This window comes from Bos grunniens, chromosome 10, assembly GCF_055505025.1.
Source record: "Bos grunniens cultivar Pamir isolate PY7600 chromosome 10, Bosgru_T2T1.0, whole genome shotgun sequence".
NCBI lineage: Eukaryota > Metazoa > Chordata > Mammalia > Artiodactyla > Bovidae > Bos > Bos grunniens.
The window spans coordinates 26,363,027-26,384,772 of NC_141174.1; the positions used below are offsets into that span (position 1 = coordinate 26,363,027).

Below are 21,746 nucleotides of genomic sequence, written 5' to 3' on the forward strand. Positions count from 1 at the left end.
GACAATAAAGTCTAGCATGACACTTCGCTTAATGGTTATACTGCTACCAAATGGCAGAGGCCTAAATGCCAGGTTTTACAACACCCAAGCCAGTGTTCTTTCAACTATGCAAGGTAAGATCTCTTTAGAGCAACTGAAACCATTCTACTTTATTAACTAAAGTCTGTTCTTTATTCAGATTTCCTTAGTTTTACCAAATGTCCTTTTTCTGGTGCAGGATCTCATTCAGGATACCAGATTACATTTAATAGTCATGTGTCTTTAGGCTCTTTATGGCTATGAGAGCTCCTCAGATTTCCTTTCTTTGACGACCTTGACAGTTTTGAGGAGTACTGGTCAGGTATTTTCCTCAATTGGGATTTCTCTCTCAACTGGGATTTATCTGAAGTTTTTCTCATGATTAGACTGAAGTTTTGGGTTTGGGGGAGGAAGACCCCAAAGGTAACATGTCATTCTTATCACATATCAAGAGTAATGCTATCAACATGGCTTATCATCAGTGATGTTAATCTTGATCACCAGGCTAATGTCTGTCAGATCTCTCATTGAAATAAAAGTTAAAATTACTTTTCCCCCTTTCCATACTCTACTCTTTGGAAGGAAGTCATGTAAACCCATAGTTAAGGAGTTAGGAGTATCTACATACATTATTTGAAATTTTCCTATGTGAGGGACTTAACTATTCTCTCCAATATATGTATTTATTCAGTCATTCACATAGGGACTCATGAATATTTATTTTACAGTTTGGGTTATAATCCCATACTACTTTATTTTGTTGCTCAGATTGTTCCAGCCTTGGTCACTGGGAGGTTCTTTGGGGGGTTCTTCCGTCCCTTTGACATACTCCCAGTCACTGTGATTTCCCTTCAAGCACTTCCTTTTTTTATGGCTCAAGATACTCCAAGCTCACCTTGTACATTTACTGCCCCAGTCCTAGACTCAGTCACTTCTCCAGGGAGTCCTAGATTCCTGTTGTTGGAACCGAGATGTGGGCACTAGTTGTGCTTTCTATCCTAGTTCTTTTTCAGCCACTTACAGCTAACAAAGATGCCTCATCCTGGCTGCACTGATACGCACTGGGAACTTTAGCAGAAGAGCTCAGCAATCTCCTAAATTATTTCTGTTGTGGGGGCAGTGGGGCCTGCACTACACAGCTTGTGGGGTCTTAGTTTCCCAGCCAGGGACTGAACGCTGGCCACAGCAGTGAAAGTGCCAAGTTCTAACAACTGGACTGCCAGGGAACTCTTTTTCTTTCAAAGAACAGGTGAGTCTAAGCAGCAAAAAATAATATGCAAATAATTTCCATTATAAACTAAGCAAATCATCAGGCTTGCTGTATTGTAAACCAACACAACAGTGTTATTACAGAACTGCAGAAGGATGCTTAGAATAACAGAGTCATTTGTCGGGGGTCGTCCGGGAGAATACTGATAGTATCTTCGGCTTTACCACATAACAGACACAGCATGGTATATTCCTGGAACAAGAGAAAGTGCACAATTACCTTGAGGAACCAGCAGAAACAGCCTTCATAACTTTCTCTGGTGAACCTGTCCTCTGTAAACTGTCATGGATATACTACCTGTACAGTAGATCAATTTCTTCAACTTTCTTCCTATAAGTGAAGTCTTAGGTTTAGTCTGTGTATCCCACAACATTTTGTTTATATAAATTTAATACATGCTGATGCTCTATGCTATATTTACTATGTTTACAAGAATGTCATCTTGGAAAGGCATGGCTACTTCCTGGATTTGGAAAACACATATACTGGGCTTACTCAGTGCTGCTATTTAAAGTAATGAAACAATTTGAGTGTGCGCCCCTGAGGACAAATTTCTGTTCTTAGAGCTGTTCCTTTCTAAGATATTCAACACTAATACGCAACAGAAACAATTTTTAAAATAAACAATTATGTTAAATCCACTAGTATCTCATGTCTCATATTTAGATAGCTAGTTTTCTAGAATTTGATCTTTTTAAGGAGTTTTATGTTTCCTGGGCTTAACAAATGTCCAGACTGGCGACAGAAGGTATTTTGTTTTAAGCAAAAATCCTCAGGGCAAAGTTGTTTTTATAGCTGTTCATTTCTAGAATTTGTAATATGGTCATAAACTATAGAAACATATTTCTTTCAAATCTTTTACTTAAAAACCTTTTATCTTCTTTAGGAAAACAAGCATCTATACTAAATCTATTAGTATTTCCACACTTGACATTGAGATTGCTGGCTGCTGGAAATTGATCAGTCAAGGCAGTTTGAGTTTCATGGGTCTGAACAGTCACTAGAGAGGGTCAGAGAGGTAAACAGTGACCACAGTACGAAGACTCAGAACCAGCAACTGCTACCATTTCTTGCTAGAGAGTTCAGCAGGAGGACTTAGTTATAGCAGTAGAAACACTGTTTCCTGAAAGACCACATTTAATTTTAAAGTCTATTCCACTCACACAGTAGAAATAGAGGCTAGAGCTCAGCAAACAAATAAGAGTCTCATGAATCAAAAATAGTTAAAACCCACTCTCTCCAAGGTTTTACTGCTTTCAAATTCTGCTTTCACGCACTAGACATTACTAGTAGAATGTCAACCTCTCACTGGAAAAGAAGAAGAAAATAATAATAAACCCAATATGGGAAAATATGTGAAGCTAGACAACTATTTAAATTTTCAACCAACCTACCCAATGACAAGTTTTCATTAAGTGCCTAAAGGCTCTGTAATATGCCAGGCACACTGGCAGACATGGGAAAAGGCGAGGACAAGGTCTGACCTTGCAAAATTTACAGTGCAACTTGACAGAAAGAAAAAACCTAACATATGGTATAATCTGGAAAAACTGTTAAATCAGTAAGACTGATTATACCTATAATCTTTAATTTATAGGCAGTCTGGAATCCAAATTTCATTGCAGGTCAATTATTTGGAATGCAGAAACAGTTTCCCACAGAAGTAACATTACACAATGCAGTTAGGTTCCCAGGGAAATCCAGGGAGTCTTTTAAATTTATACTGCACAACTCCTATAGAATCTAACCACACAGAGAAGTGTTTCTGTGGGAAAATATGTCTAGAATTCTCACTTGGGATGCCAGGAACATATCTTCTTGTGCTGCCAAGAATATGGTGGGATCAGGACACTTTTTACCCAAATTGGCCAAGTTAGGAGAATCAGAATTCCTCCTAGTCATTCACGGAGATCTTCAAAGGCTCCACCTGGGCAAAGCCTGAGGGGAGTGATCTGGAAGAAATGGTGGGGTGGGTGGAATTCCCTTTGGGTAAGATCAGATCCTGTGTTTTACACTGAGGGTCCCACAGGGCTCTTCCCTCTATTACTACCTGCTAATTCTGACCCTCGGTCCTCTCCTTCCCTGGTCCACAGACAAAGAAAAAGCAGTCTCAGTTTCCCTCTTCTTTACTGAGGCAAATATATAGCCCTTTTAATGGGTTTTAGGGTGATATAAAAAATACAGGATGCCTGTAATCACTTACAACTTATTTTCCATTTAAACTCTGTACTTATGTCTCTACTTTCCCTCAACACTTGCCATAAGAAAATCTTATTTTAACAACATTGTTTGTTAAAAATGAATCTACTTAAAAACAGAATCTTTATCTTTTAGAGCTTCATACTGAAATATTTACAGAAGTAGTAAATGTTTGGGATTTGCTTCAAAGTAATCCTGAGAGATACAAATAAAGCAAACTGAAGCTGGGAACTGAAGATTAATACACTATTCTGCCTTTTTCTCTTTTGACCACACCCCGTGCCATGCAGAACTTCGGGGTGTACCTGAGGGAGTATACCTGAGGCCCCTGCAGTGGAAGCATGGAGTCTTAACCATGGGACCTCTGGAAGTCCTAGTCTGCCTACTTCTGATTTAAATTTCTCATAAGACATTTCAAACAAAGCAAAACATTACCAACAGTGGGAATCCCACCCTGAACCTGAACTACTGTTGGAATAAGATGGGGGCTGGAGTGGGAGGCTGAGGAAAGTAAGTCACAGCAGCTGAGAATGAGGACTCCTTGGGGTCATCAGGCTGAGATAGAAGTTACCAATTGACTAGTTACGAGTCGGGGGCTGCAATAGATACAAGAAGAGTTCAAAAAAGGGCTAGATTACTAAGAAGCAGAAGGAGACACAATTTAAGTACAGCTTAAAAGAGGTAAGATTTAGTTAGCTTGAACACAGTGAAAGGGACAAGTTAAGTAAAGGAAACAGCACGGATAAAGACAGTGATATGGAACAGGGCAAGTACACTGTGTAAGGAGCAGCAGAGGAGTGTCAGGATGGGGTGTTTCCAGAAGATTAATTTGAGGGCAGTGTGCATGACTACAGTGTGGAGACTGCTGCAGTATTTTAGGTTTGAGCGGTATGGTCCTTCACATGAAGCGTGACAGTGGAGCCAAACGAAAGAGAAACAAAGGGAGAAAGGAGGGCAGAGGGAACATTAAGGTTAGAGAAGGAGATCCAGGACATACCCTAGGTTTCATCAGAGACTGAGTCTATGTGTGCTCAGTATCTGAGAGAGTAAAGAGTAGGTTCCTAGACCAGAGGCCAAAGCTCAGGAGAAAAGATGTCAGGGAGAAATAGGAAAGGAAACCACAGAGAAAGCAAGGCAACTGTCAAAATGATTTAAAAAGAAAAAAGTCTAGCACTATGGACCCCAGAAGATAAAATGCTCCAAAAAGACAATGGTTAAAAAAACCAGATCCAGAAAGACGTTAAGAGAGATAAGAAGGCAAGGTCATAGGATTTGGCTACATTATAGGGAATCTATGAGAGAATAATTTCAGTAAAGTGAAAATGAAATTTGAAAGTAAAGTGAAATTTGAAATTTGAAAGTAAAGGGAAAACCAATTTGTAGATTGTTAGGAGGAGCAAAGGGAAATAAGGAAAATAGGGTAAAGAGCTATTCAAGTAAAGAAGCAAAAGGAAGGAGAGAGATGATCAGAGGATGAATCAAAGAAGTAGCTGAGCGAAACAAAAGAATTTTAATTTACTTTTAACAAATACAGAAGAACTAAATATATTTAATGTAAAAATGTTTTAAATCTCATTGAGAAAAAGCTAGGAGGAGAGAAGGTAACATGAAGTTCCTGAGGAAATGCATTGTGGGGATAACAGAGAGGAGGAAATAACAATTTTTACAACAGGAGGGAAAGAGGAGAGACTAAAGCTGGGACAATGCTATGAATGGTGTGCAAAAGGAGAGCAGTGAGAAATGAGAGAAAGGGAGGCTGCCAACCCAGTGAGAACCTTGGGATGGGAGGCTTGGGCAGTATACTGGAGCTAAAGATAGCTATTCTAGAAAAGCCAAAGAGGTAGTCTGAAAGCATCATTTTAAGACAAATATGCTGATAGCAAAATAAAGAACACGGGGGTGGCAGGGAGTGGATGTTGGGAAAGAGAGAACTGGAGGTAGAGTGCAGTTTAAAAACGAGTTTATTCCCAAGAGAATTCCACACTATCTAGGCATTGTAACTACAGCCATCTTCCTTTCCCTTCTTCCTACCCCAAAGAACTTCTGGGACAGCTTTGAAAATGGCTGTGCTCAGTCATAAAGGAAAATCTGCTAGGCCTTGGTCTCGTGGTGGTGACACACTATGGCTCAATTAGGGCATAAACAGGCAATCTCAAGATTCACTTAGGGACTCTAAAAACCTCACAGGAGCTTCAGGAACCGCTGGAAAATAGCTATAAGCACACCTGTCCTCCCATGAATGGAGAGAGATGCTCCTTTAAGTCCTTGACATGTTCACTCCCCTATTTGGCCACTACTCATTCACTGAGATCTTGATTTTGCCCAAAGAGACACCTATTATATAAGAATCTTTGAGGCATAATTTTTGGATGCTGGGGAGATGTGGTCAGGATGTTATTTAGATGGACCACAAGATATTAGACCAGATTCTGACAGGTGACTAAGTGCCTTCTTCCACACTGAAGTAAAAATGAAAGTGGTTCTCTTGTACTATTTTATAAGATTCTACTGTAGAAGATTTTTTCCCTAATCATAGTAGTACCAAAAAAACAAAATTCCCTTGGCAGTAAAAAGCTCTTACCTGACATTTATATCCTATGACATGTAGTTCACAGGAAATAAGTAACTCAATCTGAAGCCTTGAAAGTGGAGGCAGTGAGGGGCGGACACAGGGGAGTGTGTCCTTGGGCTTCCCAGTTTGTCCGTGGCTCTCCCCACTGTCCAGCTCTTCTTCCTCACTGTTAGATCTGTGAGTCTTCAGCAACTGCAGGCCTAGACCAGCCTGTAGGATTTTGTAGAATTCTTCACATGCTCTCACAGTTGTATAAGGACTAATCTTTTAATAGATCCCTATTCTCTACCCTTACAGTGGTTCAGCTTCTCTCCTCCAACCATGATACACCTATTGTGTTATTTTACTTATCAAATAATATTCAAATATCCTATCAAAATTGAGACCACAGAGTTGCTGACTACAGTCCTACAACAGAAACAAAGATAATCTCATGATCACGATTTCCATGCTCTACAAGAATGGTGGCAGTGGGCAGACCAACACTTAAAGCCAACAATTGTGCAATCAAATAACTGGGTAGAGAAAAAAGAGGCCCAATGGTAACCTTACAAGAAGCCATAAGGTGCTACTCTTTATAAGCAAAAATGACAGGGCAGTGATACCATCCGTAAGGCGTGCATTTTGCTTTGTGACTCTTGTGAAGACAGGTTTGAACAGACCCACCCACATCTACAGTGTCTGTCTCACCTTACACAAGTGGAAGAGAGGGATGGTCTCCTCTAACATCTGCGAGCACTTCACTTACGAAGATTATACCCAGATTTGTCAAGTGTACTCTTCTTATCCCCCTTCCCCTCAATAACACACCCACATATACACATTTACCTGAAATTCATCCATGATACTGAACGTATACTCATGCCTGGCTATTACATGATGACAATTCTTACAAAGATCTGCTGAAACAGAGAGAGACTTAAATAATTAAATCTTAGATGGTGTCTGAAGACAGTAAAATTTCTATTCTTAGCATGGTATTGCTTTAAAAAAATCTTAACTCTGCCAAATTTAACACAAAGGAAACCCATTGTAATATCCCCCTTGATAAAAAAAAAATACAGACTCTATTACACAGCAACACTATATAATTAAGGGCCTGAACTCAGAGACTTAATGTGCAATTCCCACTGGAAGCTAAGGTAATCAATTAACAGATTTGTGTATTTTTTAAACTAGCTGGACCTACCTAATTATATAGGAGCTTTTATTCTCAGGAATGATAGAAACTGTGCTACTACCCAAACATAAACAAAAAGCTAACACAAGACATTAAAGTGAATTTAGCAGTAATAAGATTCTAGTAAAAACAATATTATAATAGCTATGATGTATTGAGTGCTTATTGTGTGCCAGATACTACACACTTTTTATCTGTTTATTCACTTAATCTTCTCAAAACCCAACAAGGTAGATACTATTCTTATCACCTTTGTGAAATGAAGTGAAGTTAAAAGTTGCTCAGTCATGTCCAACTCTTTGCAATCCCATGGACTATACATGGAATTCTCCAGGCCAGAATACTGAAGTGCGTGGCCATTCCCTTTTCCAGGGGATCTTCCTAACCCAGGGATCAGGTCTCCCACATTGCAGGCAGATTCCCTACCAGCTGAGCCACCAGGGAAGCCGTTTGTAAGGATAAGGAAAAAAAGGCACACTGTGTGTAAGTAACTAGGAAGACCACGCTGAGTTAGGAAGTGTTGGAACCAGAATTCAAACCCAAGCTTTCTCACTCCAGAGCCCTTGCTTTTGACCACTATCCTCTATCTAGAAAAATAAAAATTAAATATGCTGAAAGAAAGAAGATTCTTCTAATGTAGAACATTTTTCTATTTTCTGACTCTATTCTAAAGGCTTAGTGTCTTTTTCATCCTTCTTTAAAAATATCATTATTTACACATTTATTTCATATAGTCAGAACATACCAAAAAATCAGGAGACAATCAAAAAGGAAATGTGAATAGTTAAAATAGCTTCCACAATACCTGAGCACTAAAGTCTGCTGCTGCTAAGTCGCTTCAGTCGTGTCCAACTCTATGCGACCCCATAGATGGCAGCCCACCAGGCTCCCCCGTCCCTGGGATTTCTCCAGGCAAGAACACTGGAGTGGGTTGCCATTTCCTTCTCCAATGCATGAAAGTGAAAAGTGAAAGTGAAGTCGCTCAGTCAGTCGTGTCCGACTCTTCGCGACCCCATGGACTGCAGCCCACCAGGCTCCTCCATCCATGGGATTTTCCAGGCAAGAGTACTGGAGTGGGGTGCCACTGCCTTCTCCGCACTAAAGTCTACGTGTATGTAAATTTACTCAGAGATTCTTAGTGCCAACCTCAGAACTGATTTTTTATTACACATAGTTATTTATTTCATTTCCCAGTATCAAGGATGAGGAACAGCACATGAAGATGGCATCCATCCTTACAGCAGCAAAAGAAATGATAGACTGACAATAACAAAAAGAGACAAAAACTATAAAAGCAGAAATAAGACTTAAAAAAATTGTTTCTCAGAGCCATTTAGTGTAAGGACAAACAGCCCTAAACACTTAAGAGCTGCTGAAGCACATCATTGCATTATACTATAGTAGAAGGTGAAAATTCACATGGATGACCCTAAGTTTAAAAAAAAGTCCCTATATCTTGTTTCAGAAGACATAGTCTTTAAAGATAAACAAAAGAAAACTGGTGCCTAAATCATAAGCTTCAGCTATCTGCAAGTCATTTATGTGGAATATATGATGTTGCTAGATACATGAGATGTTACCTATATTCTCCTCTTAAAAACCTAGTGATTATGTGTTGCAATATGATAGTAATATAGACCTCATAATACTGTGCACAACCTAGTTCCCAAAAGATGACATCTACTAACAGACTTAGATGTTAAAAAGAGAGTCCACTTACGATCATAGGTAACTATTTCTTCTCCGTCTTCCTCTTTCAAAGATTTGTTTGTGATCAGCATAAAATCTCGCTTATTGCACACTGCACAGCCTGTAAAGTTCAGCAAGAAAGATCCACTTTCCAGGCAGATGTTACCCTAAAATAAGAAAAACAGGGATTTAATTTTCTTTTTGGGGGGAGATTTAATTTTCTTATATTTCAAAATCCTTGGAGAAAATGATTAATAGACTTAAAGTCTCTAAAGGCAAAAAACATGACCACAATTTACTTGCTTGAAGTTTATGCCAAGTAATTTTTGAAATTACTAGCTTTCCTCTAGAAGTATTATTCATAGTAAATAAACCTGAGGCAGTGTTAGGGCTGTAAGTCTCTGAAGTCTGTAACTGTGTTTAAGAGAGAAGACTAAATGCAATTGGATATTTAGAAACAACTTAATGAAGTCTTAATATAACACATGAAAAGGAAAAGTTAGAAAATCTAATAGTCAACACCACTAAATGAGGTATCATAAAACTAGAATGAAAATTTAATCAAAATGGAAACTCTGAGCCAATAATAAAAATGATCTTATGCAATGTGATGTTCAGTTGACTGTCGAAAAAGCATTTTCTCAAGCCTTAAAAATATCAGAAAATAAATAAAGAGAAATAAACTTTCAGGTCTTATAGATATCAGTCCTTAGGATATGTGTGATTCAGGCAGAGAAGGTAATTTCTGTAATTCATCAGATTGACACCATGACATTTAAAAGAGAAAGAAACTGTAACTAAGAAACTGTAAATAACATGTTCCTGGCTCAAGTGAGGTCTTTGCTAAAGCCTTACTAGTAATTGTTCAGAACTTAATTTATTCATAAGCAACCTAATTAACCTTATTTATTTTATATTGAAGTATAGTTGATTTAACAATGTTGTGTTAGCTCCAGGTGTACAGCAAAGTGATTCAGTTTTATATACACATATATCTATTCTTTTTCAAGTTCTTTTCCTAGTTAGATGATTGTTGTTGCTGTTCAGTTGCTAAGTCATGTCCAATTCTTTGTGACCCCATGGACTGCAGCATGCCAGGCTTCCCCTTCCTTCACAATCTCCCGGAGTTTGCTCAAACTCATGACCATTAAGTCGGTGATGCTATTCAATCATCTCATCCTCTGTTGCCCGCTTCTCCTCCTGCCCTCAATCTTTTCCAGCATCAGGGTCTTTTCCAATGAGTTGGCTCTTTGCATCAGGTGGCCAAAGAATTGGACCTTTAGCTTCAGTATCAGTCCTTCCAATGAATATTCAGGGTTGATTTCCTTTAGGATTGACTGGTTTGATCTCCTTGCAGTCCAAGGGACTCTCAAGGTTTTTTTCCAGCACAATTCAAAAGCATCAATTCTTCAGCGCTCAGCCTTCTTTTACAGTCCAACTCTCACATCCATACATGACTACTGGAAAAACCCAGTTTTAACTATACGGACCTTTGTTGGCAAAGTAAGGTCTCCGCTTTTTAATATGTTGTCTGGGTTTGTCATAGCTTTTCTTCCAAGGAGCAAGCATCTTTTAATATGGTGGCTGCAGTCACTGTCCACAGTAATTTTGGAGCCCAAGAAAATAAATCTGCCTCTGTTTCCACTTTTTCCCCAACTATTTGCCATGAAGTAACAGGACCAGATGCCACGATCTTAGGTTTTTTAAGGTTGAGTTTTAAGCCAGTTTTTTCACTCTCTTCTTTCACCTTCATCAAGAGGCTCTTTAGTTCCTCTTCACCTTCTACCAGCAGAGTGGTATCATGTGCATACCTGAGGTTGTTGATATTTCTCCTGGCGACACTGTTCCAGCTTGTGACTCACCCAGCCTGACATTTCACATGACGTACTCTGCATAAAAATTAAATAAGCAGGGTGACAATATACAGCCTTGACGCACTAGTTTCCCAATTATGAACCAGTCCACTGCTCCATGTCCGATGCTAACTATTGCTTCTTGACCTTCATACAGGTTTCTCAGGAGGCAGGTAAAGTGGTCTGGTATTCCCATCTCTATGAATTTTCCACAGTTTGTTGTGATCTACACAGTCAAAGGCTTTAGTTTAGTCAATGAAATAGATGTTTTTCAATGAAACAGATGTTTAGTGTAGTCAATGAAATAGAAATTCCTTTGCTTTTTCTACAATCCAACAAAAGTTGGCAATTTGATCTCTGGTTCCTCTGCTTTTTCTAAATCCAACTTATATATCTGTAAGTTCTTGGTTTATGTACTGTTGAAGCCTAGCTTGAAGGATTTTGAGCATTACTTTGCTAGCATGGGAAATGAGGGCAACTCTATGGTAGTTTGAACATTCTTTGGCATTGCCTTTCTGCTGCTGCTGCTGTCGCTTCAGTCGTGTCCGACTCTGTGCAACCCCATAAACGGCAGCCCATCAGGCTCCCCTGTCCCTGGGATTCTTCAGGCAAGAACACTGGAGTGGGTTGCCATTGTCTTTCTGAGACTGGAATAAAAACTGACCTTTTCCAGTCCTGTGGTCATTGTTGAGTTTTCCAAATTTTCTGGCATATTGAGTGCAGCACTTTAACAGCATTATCTTTTAGGACTTTAAATAGCTCAGCTAGAATTAATAAACTTTGACAAAAAGCCTGTTGCGGTCTGAACTGGTACTGCCTTGAATCCAGAAAAGTTGACTGTCAAAGACTTCAAGAAATTAAGGAATTTTTAAAAAACTCTTAAAAGAATAAACATCTAAATACCATGTTCAAATAAATTATTAACAGAACTCTGAGCACAAGTGCACACATAAACACAGGCACTTTATATAATATGGTCTAACCTCTGTAATCTGACCATATAAGCAGGCCAAATGTAAACTCTAAATACTGAAGGAAGAGAAAAGATACCTATGTACATGTTGTGAGGTAAGGAAATAAATTCTTGAAATGGGAAAATGCAAGTAAAGTACCCAAGAAACTGATGGGGCTTTCTCTAAGGGCCCTGGTCATTTGAAAGTGAGGGTAACCTTCATCAGTGAGGCATGATTATTTTATTAGATGAAGCAAGATTATTAATGTTCAAATTTGGGATAGAAAATTAAAGAATACAGTATTCAGAGAAGCGTTTGAGGTTTTCCCAGCAGGAGGAAAGAGAAGAATAAAATCTAAATCAACTCAGCAGTAATAATAGTAAGCTATAACAGTTTGAAGAAGACAGGAAAAAAAGTCAAAAGTTAACAATCTTTAGAAAATGTGATTCAGCCAAATCCTGGTTGAAGATCTATAAAGGTATACAAATACGTAGCAAGAAATGGTTAAACACTATGATGATAATTAGGATGAAAGTATATGATGATAAAATCTTACAAATTTGAGAAATCTGCAAATATATTGACAAGGATTGGGCCAGTTTGTTTCTTTCAAAAACACTATTATTTCAGATGGAATAAGTTATCAGTGTATATGTTTTGACAGGGAGTACTTAAAACTGGAAAATACAGTTTTTAAAGAACCAAATTTTAATTTTGCTGATTTTCTCCATTTTCTATTATCTCCTATTTCATTCATTGCCACTCTAATCTGTATCATTTCTAGTGCTTGCTTTGGGTTGTCTGCTCTTGCTTTTTCAGTGTCTTAGAGTGGAAAGTTAAGTTACTGATTCCAGATTGTTTTTAAAATATTTATTTGGTTGCTCCAGGTCTTCAGTTCAGTTCAGTCGCTCAGTCGTGTCCAACTCTTTGCGACCCCATGAATCGCAGCACGCCAGGCCTCCCTGTCCATCACCAACTCCCGGAGTTCACTCAAACTCACGTCCTTCGAGTCACTGATGCCATCCAGCCATCTCATCCTCTGTCATCCCCTTCTCCTCCTGCCCCCAATCCCTCTCAGCATCAGAGTCTTTTCCAATGAGTCAACTCTTTGCATGAGGTGGCCAAAGTATTGGAGTTTCAGCTTTAGCATCAGTCCTTCCAATGAACACCCAGACTGATTTACTTTAGAATGGACTGGTTGGATCTCCTTGCAGTCCAAGGGACCCTCAAGAGTCTTCTCCAACACCACAGTTCAAAAGCATCAATTCTTTGGCGCTCAGCTTTCTTCACAGTCCAACTCTCACATCCATACATGACTACTGGAAAAACCATAGCCTTGACTAGATGGACCTTTGTTGGCAAAGTAATGTCTCTGCTTTTGAATATGCTATCTAGGTTGGTCATAACTTTCCTTCCAAGGAGTAAGCGTCTTTTAATTTCATGGCTGCAATCACAATGTGGCATATAGAATTTAGTCCCCTGACCATGGTTCAAACCCGACACCCCTGCACTGGGAGCGAGGAGTCTTAGCTGCTGGACCACCAGAACAGTCCCCTGTGTGTTTGTTTTTTTTAATATAGACATTTTAAAATGCAGCATCCATTTCCATACAACTGTTTTACAAATTATATATCAGACTCAGCATTTAATTAAATATGGTTTGATGCTAAACAACAATTTGGGCTTCCTAGGTGGTGCAGTGGTACAGAATCTGCCTGCCAATACAGGAGATGACATGAGTTCGAGCCCTGGGTCAGGGAAAATTCCCTGGAGTAAGCTATGGCAACCCACTGCAGTATTCTTGCCTGGAGAGACCCATGGACAGAGGAGCCTAGTAGGCTATACTCCATAGGGTCACAAGGAGTCAGACATGACTGAGCAAACATGCACATGCAAACAACAATCTGAGTACAGGAACTTTCATAGTTTAATTTTAAAGTAAAGTATATAAAACATAATTTCTAATTTAAACATGTAACAAATTTACACTGATTACTTCCCTCTGATTAATCTAAATTTATGCTCTATTTCTGTATTGCTGGTACATTACTAAGAATGTTAAAGCCGAAACTTGAACTATATGAAGTATAGGTTTCATTTCTAGTTTGATATAGAAATGTTTTATTACAATTTTGTGCCTAATCAGTTATTTTAGAAAATGTAGTAGAGTTCTAGTTCTAACTGGTTTGCTAAATGCTTTTCTAAATGAAAAAAAGTAATCTGGTTCATAGTTGAGTAAAAAAAGTTGAGTTCAAAAAATTAGTATGGTTCATTTCCAATTCGATTCAAGTCTGACTTCAAGTTCTTGGTGTAATATTACAAACAAGAGGGCCAGAGCTCTGTAAGAAATCTTCTAGGCTGTGAAAAACATTCACCACCGAAGTCCAGCCATTTTAGGAAACCAAGTGAAATGAAAGTCCCTCAGTTGTGTCCGACTCTTTTCGACCCCATGGACTATACGGTCCATGGAATTCTCCAGGCCAGAATACCGTAGTGGGTAGCTTTTCCCTTCTCTAGGGGATCTTCCCAACCCAGGGATCGAACTCAGGTCTCCTGCATTGCAGGCGGATTCTTTACCAGCTGAGCCACAAGGGAAGCCTAAACAATTAACTATTTATTACCTGCTCATTCTGCATTTAGACCTACCCAACATGTTAACCCATCATTTTTCTCTGCCAAATTTTTTGAATAAGTGGACTATACTTGCTACTACCACCTTAGTACCTTTTTCTTTGCTAGGTTCAAGCAGAATGGCTTCTGCTCTTACTGTCCTTAAAAGTATCTCATGACTTCAAAAAAAATCCCAGAGTTGGAGGGATCCCTGAGACTTCAAGACATCATTTAGTCTCTACTGAATGAAAAGCAGAGTTCAATTTCTTTAAGGTTACCCATTCCATTAAAAAAAAAAAAAAATCTGTTAGGAAGTTCTTTATTCTGATTTAAAGCCTATAGCCCCCTAACATCCATCCACTAATTATTTCTGAATCTGCCTTCTGGAATTTCAAATAAAAGTCCAATTCTTCCTCATGACACTTTTCAATAACTTTAGAACAGAATAAAAATCAGAGAAAACTGCTTCAGGCACTTTCCTGGTTTTCCAATCACCTCAAAGCTTTACTTTTATTTTCTTCCTCTACTTTTATTTTCACTTTCTAAATTCATTTAATCCTTGAAGCTCAGTTCTCGACACTGGTTGATTCTCTACATTCTTTTCCTAAGTGAACAAATTCTTCCTGACTCCTTTATTTGGTTGACTCATCTGTTTGAATCTCTTACCCAAACGGTCTTCCTATATTTTTACCCTATTCCTGGAGTGTTACAGTTTCAACCTCAGATGAAACATGATTAAAAAAAAAAAAGCAATCTGATCATTTGCTCCCCCAATTTTGGTTCTCCTTCCCATATGGCTCAAACTTCTGTAATACTTCCAAAGTTCCCAGCTGCCTAGATAGAAAACTCTTGAGATTATGAATGCTCTTCCCTTCTTCCCTCCTACATTAAATTGCTTTAGTCCTGTTAATTCTTTCTTTGATATGACGTCTTCATCATCTCATGCCTATAACTACAGCTGCCATTTGGTTTCCCCAAATGCTCTGTACGGCTGTCCTTTTACATTTTCCCCCATCCCATCATCTCAACATACAACCATACGATCCACTTTCCTATATAGCAGGTTTCAGAGTCGTTTCCTTATTCTTTTTTTTTTGGATGGCTGTCCAAAGCCTAAAGTGTATAGTCTAAACTTCAATATAATTTTTGTCTTTTGATAAGCTCAACTCTTAAAAATCTAACTATATATATATAATTTTTTTTTTTCTCCTGGCCTCACCTCGGCATATGAGATCTTAGTTCCCGGACTAGGGATTGAACCTGTTTCCCCTGCTGTGGAAGCCGAGGCAGGGAATTCCCCAATTTAATATATTATCCACAGCAAACATCTTCCTCATGGTGCTTATAATGTGCAGTTTTCATTACTGGATTCACAAAAATCTCTCTTTAAACTTAAAAAAAAAAAAAAAGTATGAAATAGACCATAATACAGAAAAGTATGTGAAATGTAAAGGCATAAGGCCTCTACCTATTAAGTGTCTGTAGGACCGCAGTCTTGATAACCAAAAATATCTCCCGCTATTGTCCAATTCCCTCAGGAGGCAAAACTGCTCCCAGTTGAGAGCCACTGCTCCATTCACTCATGGCTTTCTGTTCTATGACCACACCACATTTTTCCAGCCTGGCAACCCACTCCAGTGTTCTTGCCTGGAGAATCCCATAGACAGAGGGGCCTGGCAGGCTACAGTCCATGGGGTCTCAAGAGTTGGACACGACTTAGTGGCTAAACCACCACCACCACAAACAATGCCGTTATGAACATTCTCCAGGAACATGCATTTATTTCTCTAGAATCGGAACTGCCAGGTCATTCAGGATACATCTTTTTACTTTTTTTTATATAATGCTAGACCTTTACTTTCAAAGAGGTTATACGATATAAGTGTTCATGATGTACTATAAAAGCCTCCCAAAAGACTACTGCTGCTGCTGCTAAGTCGCTTTAGTCGTGTCCGACTCTGTGCGACCCCATAGATGGCAGCCCATCAGGCTCCACCATCCCTGGGATTCTCCAGGCAAGAACACTGGAGTGGGTTGCCATTTCCTTCTCCCCCAAAAGACTAAGTATTACTCAAATTATTAAAGAGACAGAAGCAGCCTATATGAGAATCCTTGTTATTTCTCCCAGCCTTCAGTTCTTCCTTTCCTTTTCCACCCAAGTCTCAAATGAACGCCACCTTTCTTTGGGGAGAACACCACTATTTCCTATTGCTCTCCCCCTTCTCTACATCTGAATAGCATTTAGGTACTAGTCATTTTTTGCTAGCCACGTGACCCTGTAAACGTACGCTCTTCGACGGCTCGCAAGTTAACACGCATACAAATGTTCAGTAACTATACGTTGAACGAAACGAGAGTAAACAAGCTTCGCGATTTCCTGAGCCTGAAAGGAACCGAGATTTAAAAGAAGGTTAACAGCAAGGAAACCAGAATTCCAGTCTCGCCTTTCATACTAACTAGAATGTGAACTTTGGCAAGAGATTTGCCGCCTCCAGGCATTAATTTCATCAGCAAAATTGGGTTAGAACAGATGACTTCAGAGGTCCCTTCTAGCGCTCGAATTCGGGAGGAGCACTGAATGCCATCAAATCAAGCTTGAGGATAAGACCAGGGTAGGGGTAGGGGCGAACTCTGTTCTCGGCTGGGTTGGTGGTGGTGGTAGGATTTTTTTTCCCTCCCCTGGAGCTCAAGAGAAATGAAGCGACGGCTGCTCCCAGTCTCCAGGGTGGGGATCTGCAGGAAACGACGGCTGAAGGCTGTCCCCACTGTCAGGTACCTAGATACAGCTACCGGGTCACTGGATGGGGTGGAGCGGCTGAGTCCGCCCCACGCCAGACCTCCCAGGGGTACGAGAAGCCTCAGGGGCGGCCATGGCCCAAGGGAGCGGGCAGTTCTCGGCGCCCACTCGCTCACCCGGTTGGGATATTCCTTCTCCACACAGTCCACACACATCGCGACGCCGTTATCAGCGAAGATCCTTCGGTGCTTCCGGGAAGACGAAACCTCGCGAGAGTTCAAAGAAGGTCGCCGCATGCGCCCACAGTATTAGATCCTGGAGTATTTGGTCTCAGGAACCAATTCCAAGTCTCCGCCCCTTAGCAACGGTTGTTAGGGCAGGATCTGTTTTCTCAGACAGCAAGAACTGAGAGCCAAGAGGACTTAGGAAACCTTCCTAATAGAGCGGAAGGGACCGTGGACCTTGTGGCGGGAAGGGGAAAGGGCTCTTGGACCAAGCAAAATTCTAACAGGTGCCTTCCTGAGGCTAGGCTGACAGAAAGGCAAGCCACAATACTCACGAGAGGGAATTCTTTCTCACTTCCTCGACTTACTCCATATATATAAAGCTGAAATTATAATTTGGATACATTTTTATACCGTTTCTTGGGCTTCCCTGGTGGCTCAGAGGTTAAAGCGTCTGCCTGGAATGCGGGAGACCTGGGTTCGATCCCTGGGTCAGGAAGATCCCCTGGAGAAGGAAATGGCAACCCACTCCAATACTCCTGCCTGGAGAATCCCATGAAGGGAGGAGCCTGGTAGGCTACAGTCCATGGGGTCGCAAAGAGTCGGACACAACTGAGCGACTTCACTTTCACTTTATACCATTTCTTAGGGCAGTGAGAGTGATAGTTCAGATCTTGGCAGGTGAATAAGCAATAAATGAAGTGTTTGGGAAGAGCCATTTATGTATAGCTCTGCAGAGAATCTCTTAAAAAGACTACAAAGCGTTAATAAGAAATGACCATCCCAGAGCCCTCTGGAGGAAACCAAGGAAATGAGTGGTTAAAGGTCTTATCTAGGATAACAAAGCTACTCAGCCAACCAAGATAGGACTTGGTTCCTACCCTGGGCTCTGCACCTTTTTAATATAATAGCCAGTAGCCACATGTGGCTATAAAAGCACTTTTAATGTGGCAAATTTGAACTGAAATGTGTTGTAAGTACATCCTACACACTAGCTTTGGAAGACTTAGTATGGAAAAAATGTGAAATATTTCATGAGTAATTTTTATATTGATTACCTGTTGAAATAATGGGGCTAAATAAAAAATTATTAAAATTAATTTCACCTGTTTTTTTAAATTTGGCTACTATAAAATGGAAAATTACACATGTAACTTGCATCATATTTCTACTACTTGGGGCTGGCCTATACAGTTCTCTCGATCCATGTTTAAATGTGGCGTCTGTTTTTAAAGCCTAATGCCAACAATTTTACTAACTACTGTATCTATTTTATTCAGTTCTATAGACATTTGTTGAATGCCTTCACTATGCAAAGAATTGTGGGGACAACAGGAAGTTGAAAAATACATTGTTCTTTCCTACTATCCAGATATTCACAAGAGAGTCTGAGAGATAAAATGAGCACAAATATGTATAATTAACCAGTAGACTGTGGTGTCAGTTCAGTTCAGTCGCTCAGTCGTGTCCGACTCTTTGCGACCCCATGAATTGCAGCACACCAGGCCTCCCTGTCCATCACCAACTCCCGGAGTTCACCCAAACTCACGTGCATCAAGTCGGTGATGCCATCCAGCCATCTCATCCTGTGTCGTCCCCTTCTCCTCCTGCCCTCAATCCCTCCCGGCATCATGGTCTTTGCCAGTGAGTCAACTCTTCGCATGAGGTAGCCAAAGTATTGGAGTTTCAGCTTTAGCATCAATCTTTCCAATGAACACCCAGGACTGTTCTCCTTTAGGATGGACTGGTAGGATCTCCGTGCAGTCCAAGGGACTCTCAAGAGTCTTCTCCAGCACCATAGTTCAAAAGCATCAATTCTTCAGCACTCAGCTTTCTTCACAGTTCAACTCTCACATCCATACATGACCACTGGAAAAACCATAGACTTGACTAGACGGACCTTTGTTGGCAAAGTAATATCTCAGCTTTTCAATATGCTATCTAGGTTGGTCATAACTTTCCTTCCAAGGAGTAAGCATCTTTTAATTTCATGGCTCCAATCACCATCTGCAGTGATTTTGGAGCCCCCAAAAATAAAGTCTGACACTGTTTCCACTGTTTCCCCATCTATTTCCCATGAAGTGATGGGACCAGATGCCACGATCTTAGTTTTCTGAATGTTGAGCTTTAAGCCAACTTTTTCACTCTCCTCTTTCACTTTCATCAAGAGGCTTTTTAGTTCCTCTTCACTTTCTGCCATAAGGGTGGTGTCATCTGCATATCTGAGGTGATTGATATTTCTCCCGGCAATCTTGATTCCAGCTTGTGCTTCTTCCAGCCCAGCGTTTCTCATGATGTACTCTGCATATAAGTTAAATAAGCAGGGTGACAATATACAGCCTTGATGTACTCCTTTTCCTATTTGGAACCAATCTGTTGTTCCATGTCCAGTTCTAACTGTTGCTTCCTGACCTGCATAGAGGTTTCTCAAGAGATTGTGGTGTAGGCGCATAAAATAGAGAGACTACTTCCAGGTGGATTGGGAAAGAGGGATTTAGATCCTGAAGAATGTGTAAGATTTCAAAATGCAGAGAGTTTTAGTATATTAATTTCAGGTGGACCATGCCAAGGTGTTTGGATTTTATCCTGCAGGAAATAAGGAGCCACTGAAAGTTTGAGCATGAGAGGGATAACAGAATGTGATTTAGAAAGATTATTTTAGCAGCTTACAATAATAGCAAAAAAAGATTATTTTGGGGTTGATTAGGACTGGAAGAAATTGTACATGGAAAGGCAGACACCAACAGGAACCACAAGGGGGAGATATATAGCTTTCTGTCTCATCAATAATAGAAAACATGCATGATTAAAAAAAAAACTTAACAAATAGAAAATTACACTGCAGTCAAAGATCTCAAAGATTCAGTTTTTAGCATGAACTGATTTAATTTTCTGAGGCATGAAAGACAATCTTCATATTTACCAGCATCTTTTTTACCTTCCCAGAGTGAGATAGTATCTTGTTACTAAAATGAGCAAGTGAGTAAAAGGCCATCTTATTCACAGGCATAAAAATTTGAGAGCTGATGGCTATCCACCTGACCTTGGGTGGCCTCAGCCTGCAGCGCTTGAAGCAGGCTTTCAGTTCCCCAACCAGAGACTGAAGTCAGACTGCGGCAGTGAAAGTATAACAAGACCCAGGTCTGAACAGCAGAAAATTAACTTCCACAAAGAAATGGAAAGCAGTGAAACAAGTAAAGTGTTTATCAGGAGAAAGAAGAGTAAATGTGAATAGACACACAGGCGAGCTCAGAGAGAGAGTCATGCCCTCACATGCTGTGCTTAGTTGCTCAGTCGTGTCTGACTTTTTCCGACCCCATGGACTGTAGCCCACCAGGCTCCTCTGTCCATGGGGATTCTCCAGACAAGAATACTGGAGTGGGTTGCCATGCCCTCCTCCAGGGCATCTTCCCAACCCAGGGATCGAACCCAGGTCTCCCACATTGCAGGTGGATTCTTTACTATCTGAGCCACCAGGGAAGCCCAGTTCTGCATCCACATGTGATTTATCTCAGGGCTTGCCTGTGTGTGCACGCATCTCTTAACCAAGATGGATTCTAACTTAGAGGACTGTGGATAGGTTGACATCACTCCTTTTTTGATCTCCCTGGAGCCTGTCTACACATGCATAGTTAGGAAGGTCTTCTTGACTTCAAGAATGAGAAATATGTTGTCTCTATTTGGGCAGGGCTTAGCTCCTCCTTTGCTTCATCTTGGAGTATCTGTCCACAGGGGCAGACTCCAGCTGCTCAGCCTGAGGCCCATCTATCTCCTGCTTTACACCCAGTGACATTTTCCATCCAAATCTGACTATGTCCAGGGGAGAGAGGCAGCAAATGAGACTGGTGGGAGGAGGTGAGCAGACCAGAAACTGAAGTGTGATTATGGTAATAGAAACTTGAAAGTCTCTGAGATTGACAGGTGGAAGAAAAGAAAATAGAGACTGCAAAACAGAAGCAGATTAGCACCTGAAAGGAATGGACCAAGTAGTGGTATAAAATTAGCAAAAAAAAAAGTGCAAAAAAATATATTTTCTTTTCTTTTATATTAACTATATAAAATAAAGTTTGCAATAACAATTTAAGGGGTACCTTCTAATAGCATTTTCACTGACACAATACCCACAGGAATCTTTAATAAATATGTGATGTCAATAATGTATATCATACATGCCCATGTGTTGCAGTTTATGCATGATATTATCTCTTGATAAAAGGAATCCATAGGAAACTAAATGTTAAAAATGGTTCAATTTCATATGCTAAACTACATTTCTGGGGCAAGATTTAAGTTTTCCCTTAAGATGGCAAATTGAATCTCTTTTTAACACCCTTCTTTTCTAGTACCTTTTTTCTTTTGCCTTTTATGATGCTAGAAGCCCAGAGGCTGCAAGGATGCAGTGCTGAGCATGCCTGTCCTCTTCATCCTTTGTTGAAAGGGA

The 21,746-nt window shown here is 40.1% G+C and overlaps 1 protein-coding gene across 6 annotated transcripts; it reads right to left on the reverse strand.

Moving 5' to 3' along the window:
- Positions 1–1,302: 1,302 nt before the first annotated feature.
- Positions 1,303–17,793, reverse strand: CHURC1 (churchill domain containing 1). Of its 6 annotated transcripts, none has more exons than XR_015134149.1 (5): positions 17,258–17,431; positions 8,960–9,095; positions 6,888–6,977; positions 6,069–6,269; positions 1,303–1,480 (listed from the first exon to the last, which is right to left on the reverse strand). XR_015134149.1 is itself a non-coding variant. In XM_086320251.1 (5 exons), the coding sequence occupies exons 1-5, from the start codon at positions 17,375–17,377 to the stop codon at positions 1,388–1,390; spliced, it is 621 nt and encodes a 206-aa protein (XP_086176377.1). In that variant the 5' UTR covers positions 17,378–17,793; the 3' UTR covers positions 1,303–1,387. The 6 variants fall into 6 exon arrangements, 4 of the variants coding, with proteins under 4 accessions (XP_086176377.1, XP_086176376.1, XP_086176379.1 ...); XM_086320251.1 differs by having other exon boundaries at positions 6,888–6,958; positions 17,258–17,793; XM_086320250.1 differs by having other exon boundaries at positions 6,888–6,961.
- Positions 17,794–21,746: the final 3,953 nt, after the last annotated feature.

What these genes read in the sequence shown, in the direction of transcription:
- CHURC1 (XM_086320250.1), bottom strand. Translation starts at nt 17,377, where the DNA reads ATGCGGCGACCTTCTTTGAACTCTCGCGAGGTTTCGTCTTCCCGGAAG. An exon ending in GTATCATGGATGAATTTCAG is followed by an intron (nt 6,270 to 6,887) that starts GTAAATGTGTAT and finishes AAAATCCTACAG; the next exon opens with GCTGGTCTAGGCCTGCAGTT. An exon ending in TCATAGGATATAAATGTCAG is followed by an intron (nt 1,481 to 6,068) that starts GTAAGAGCTTTT and finishes CTCTTGTTCCAG; the next exon opens with GAATATACCATGCTGTGTCT.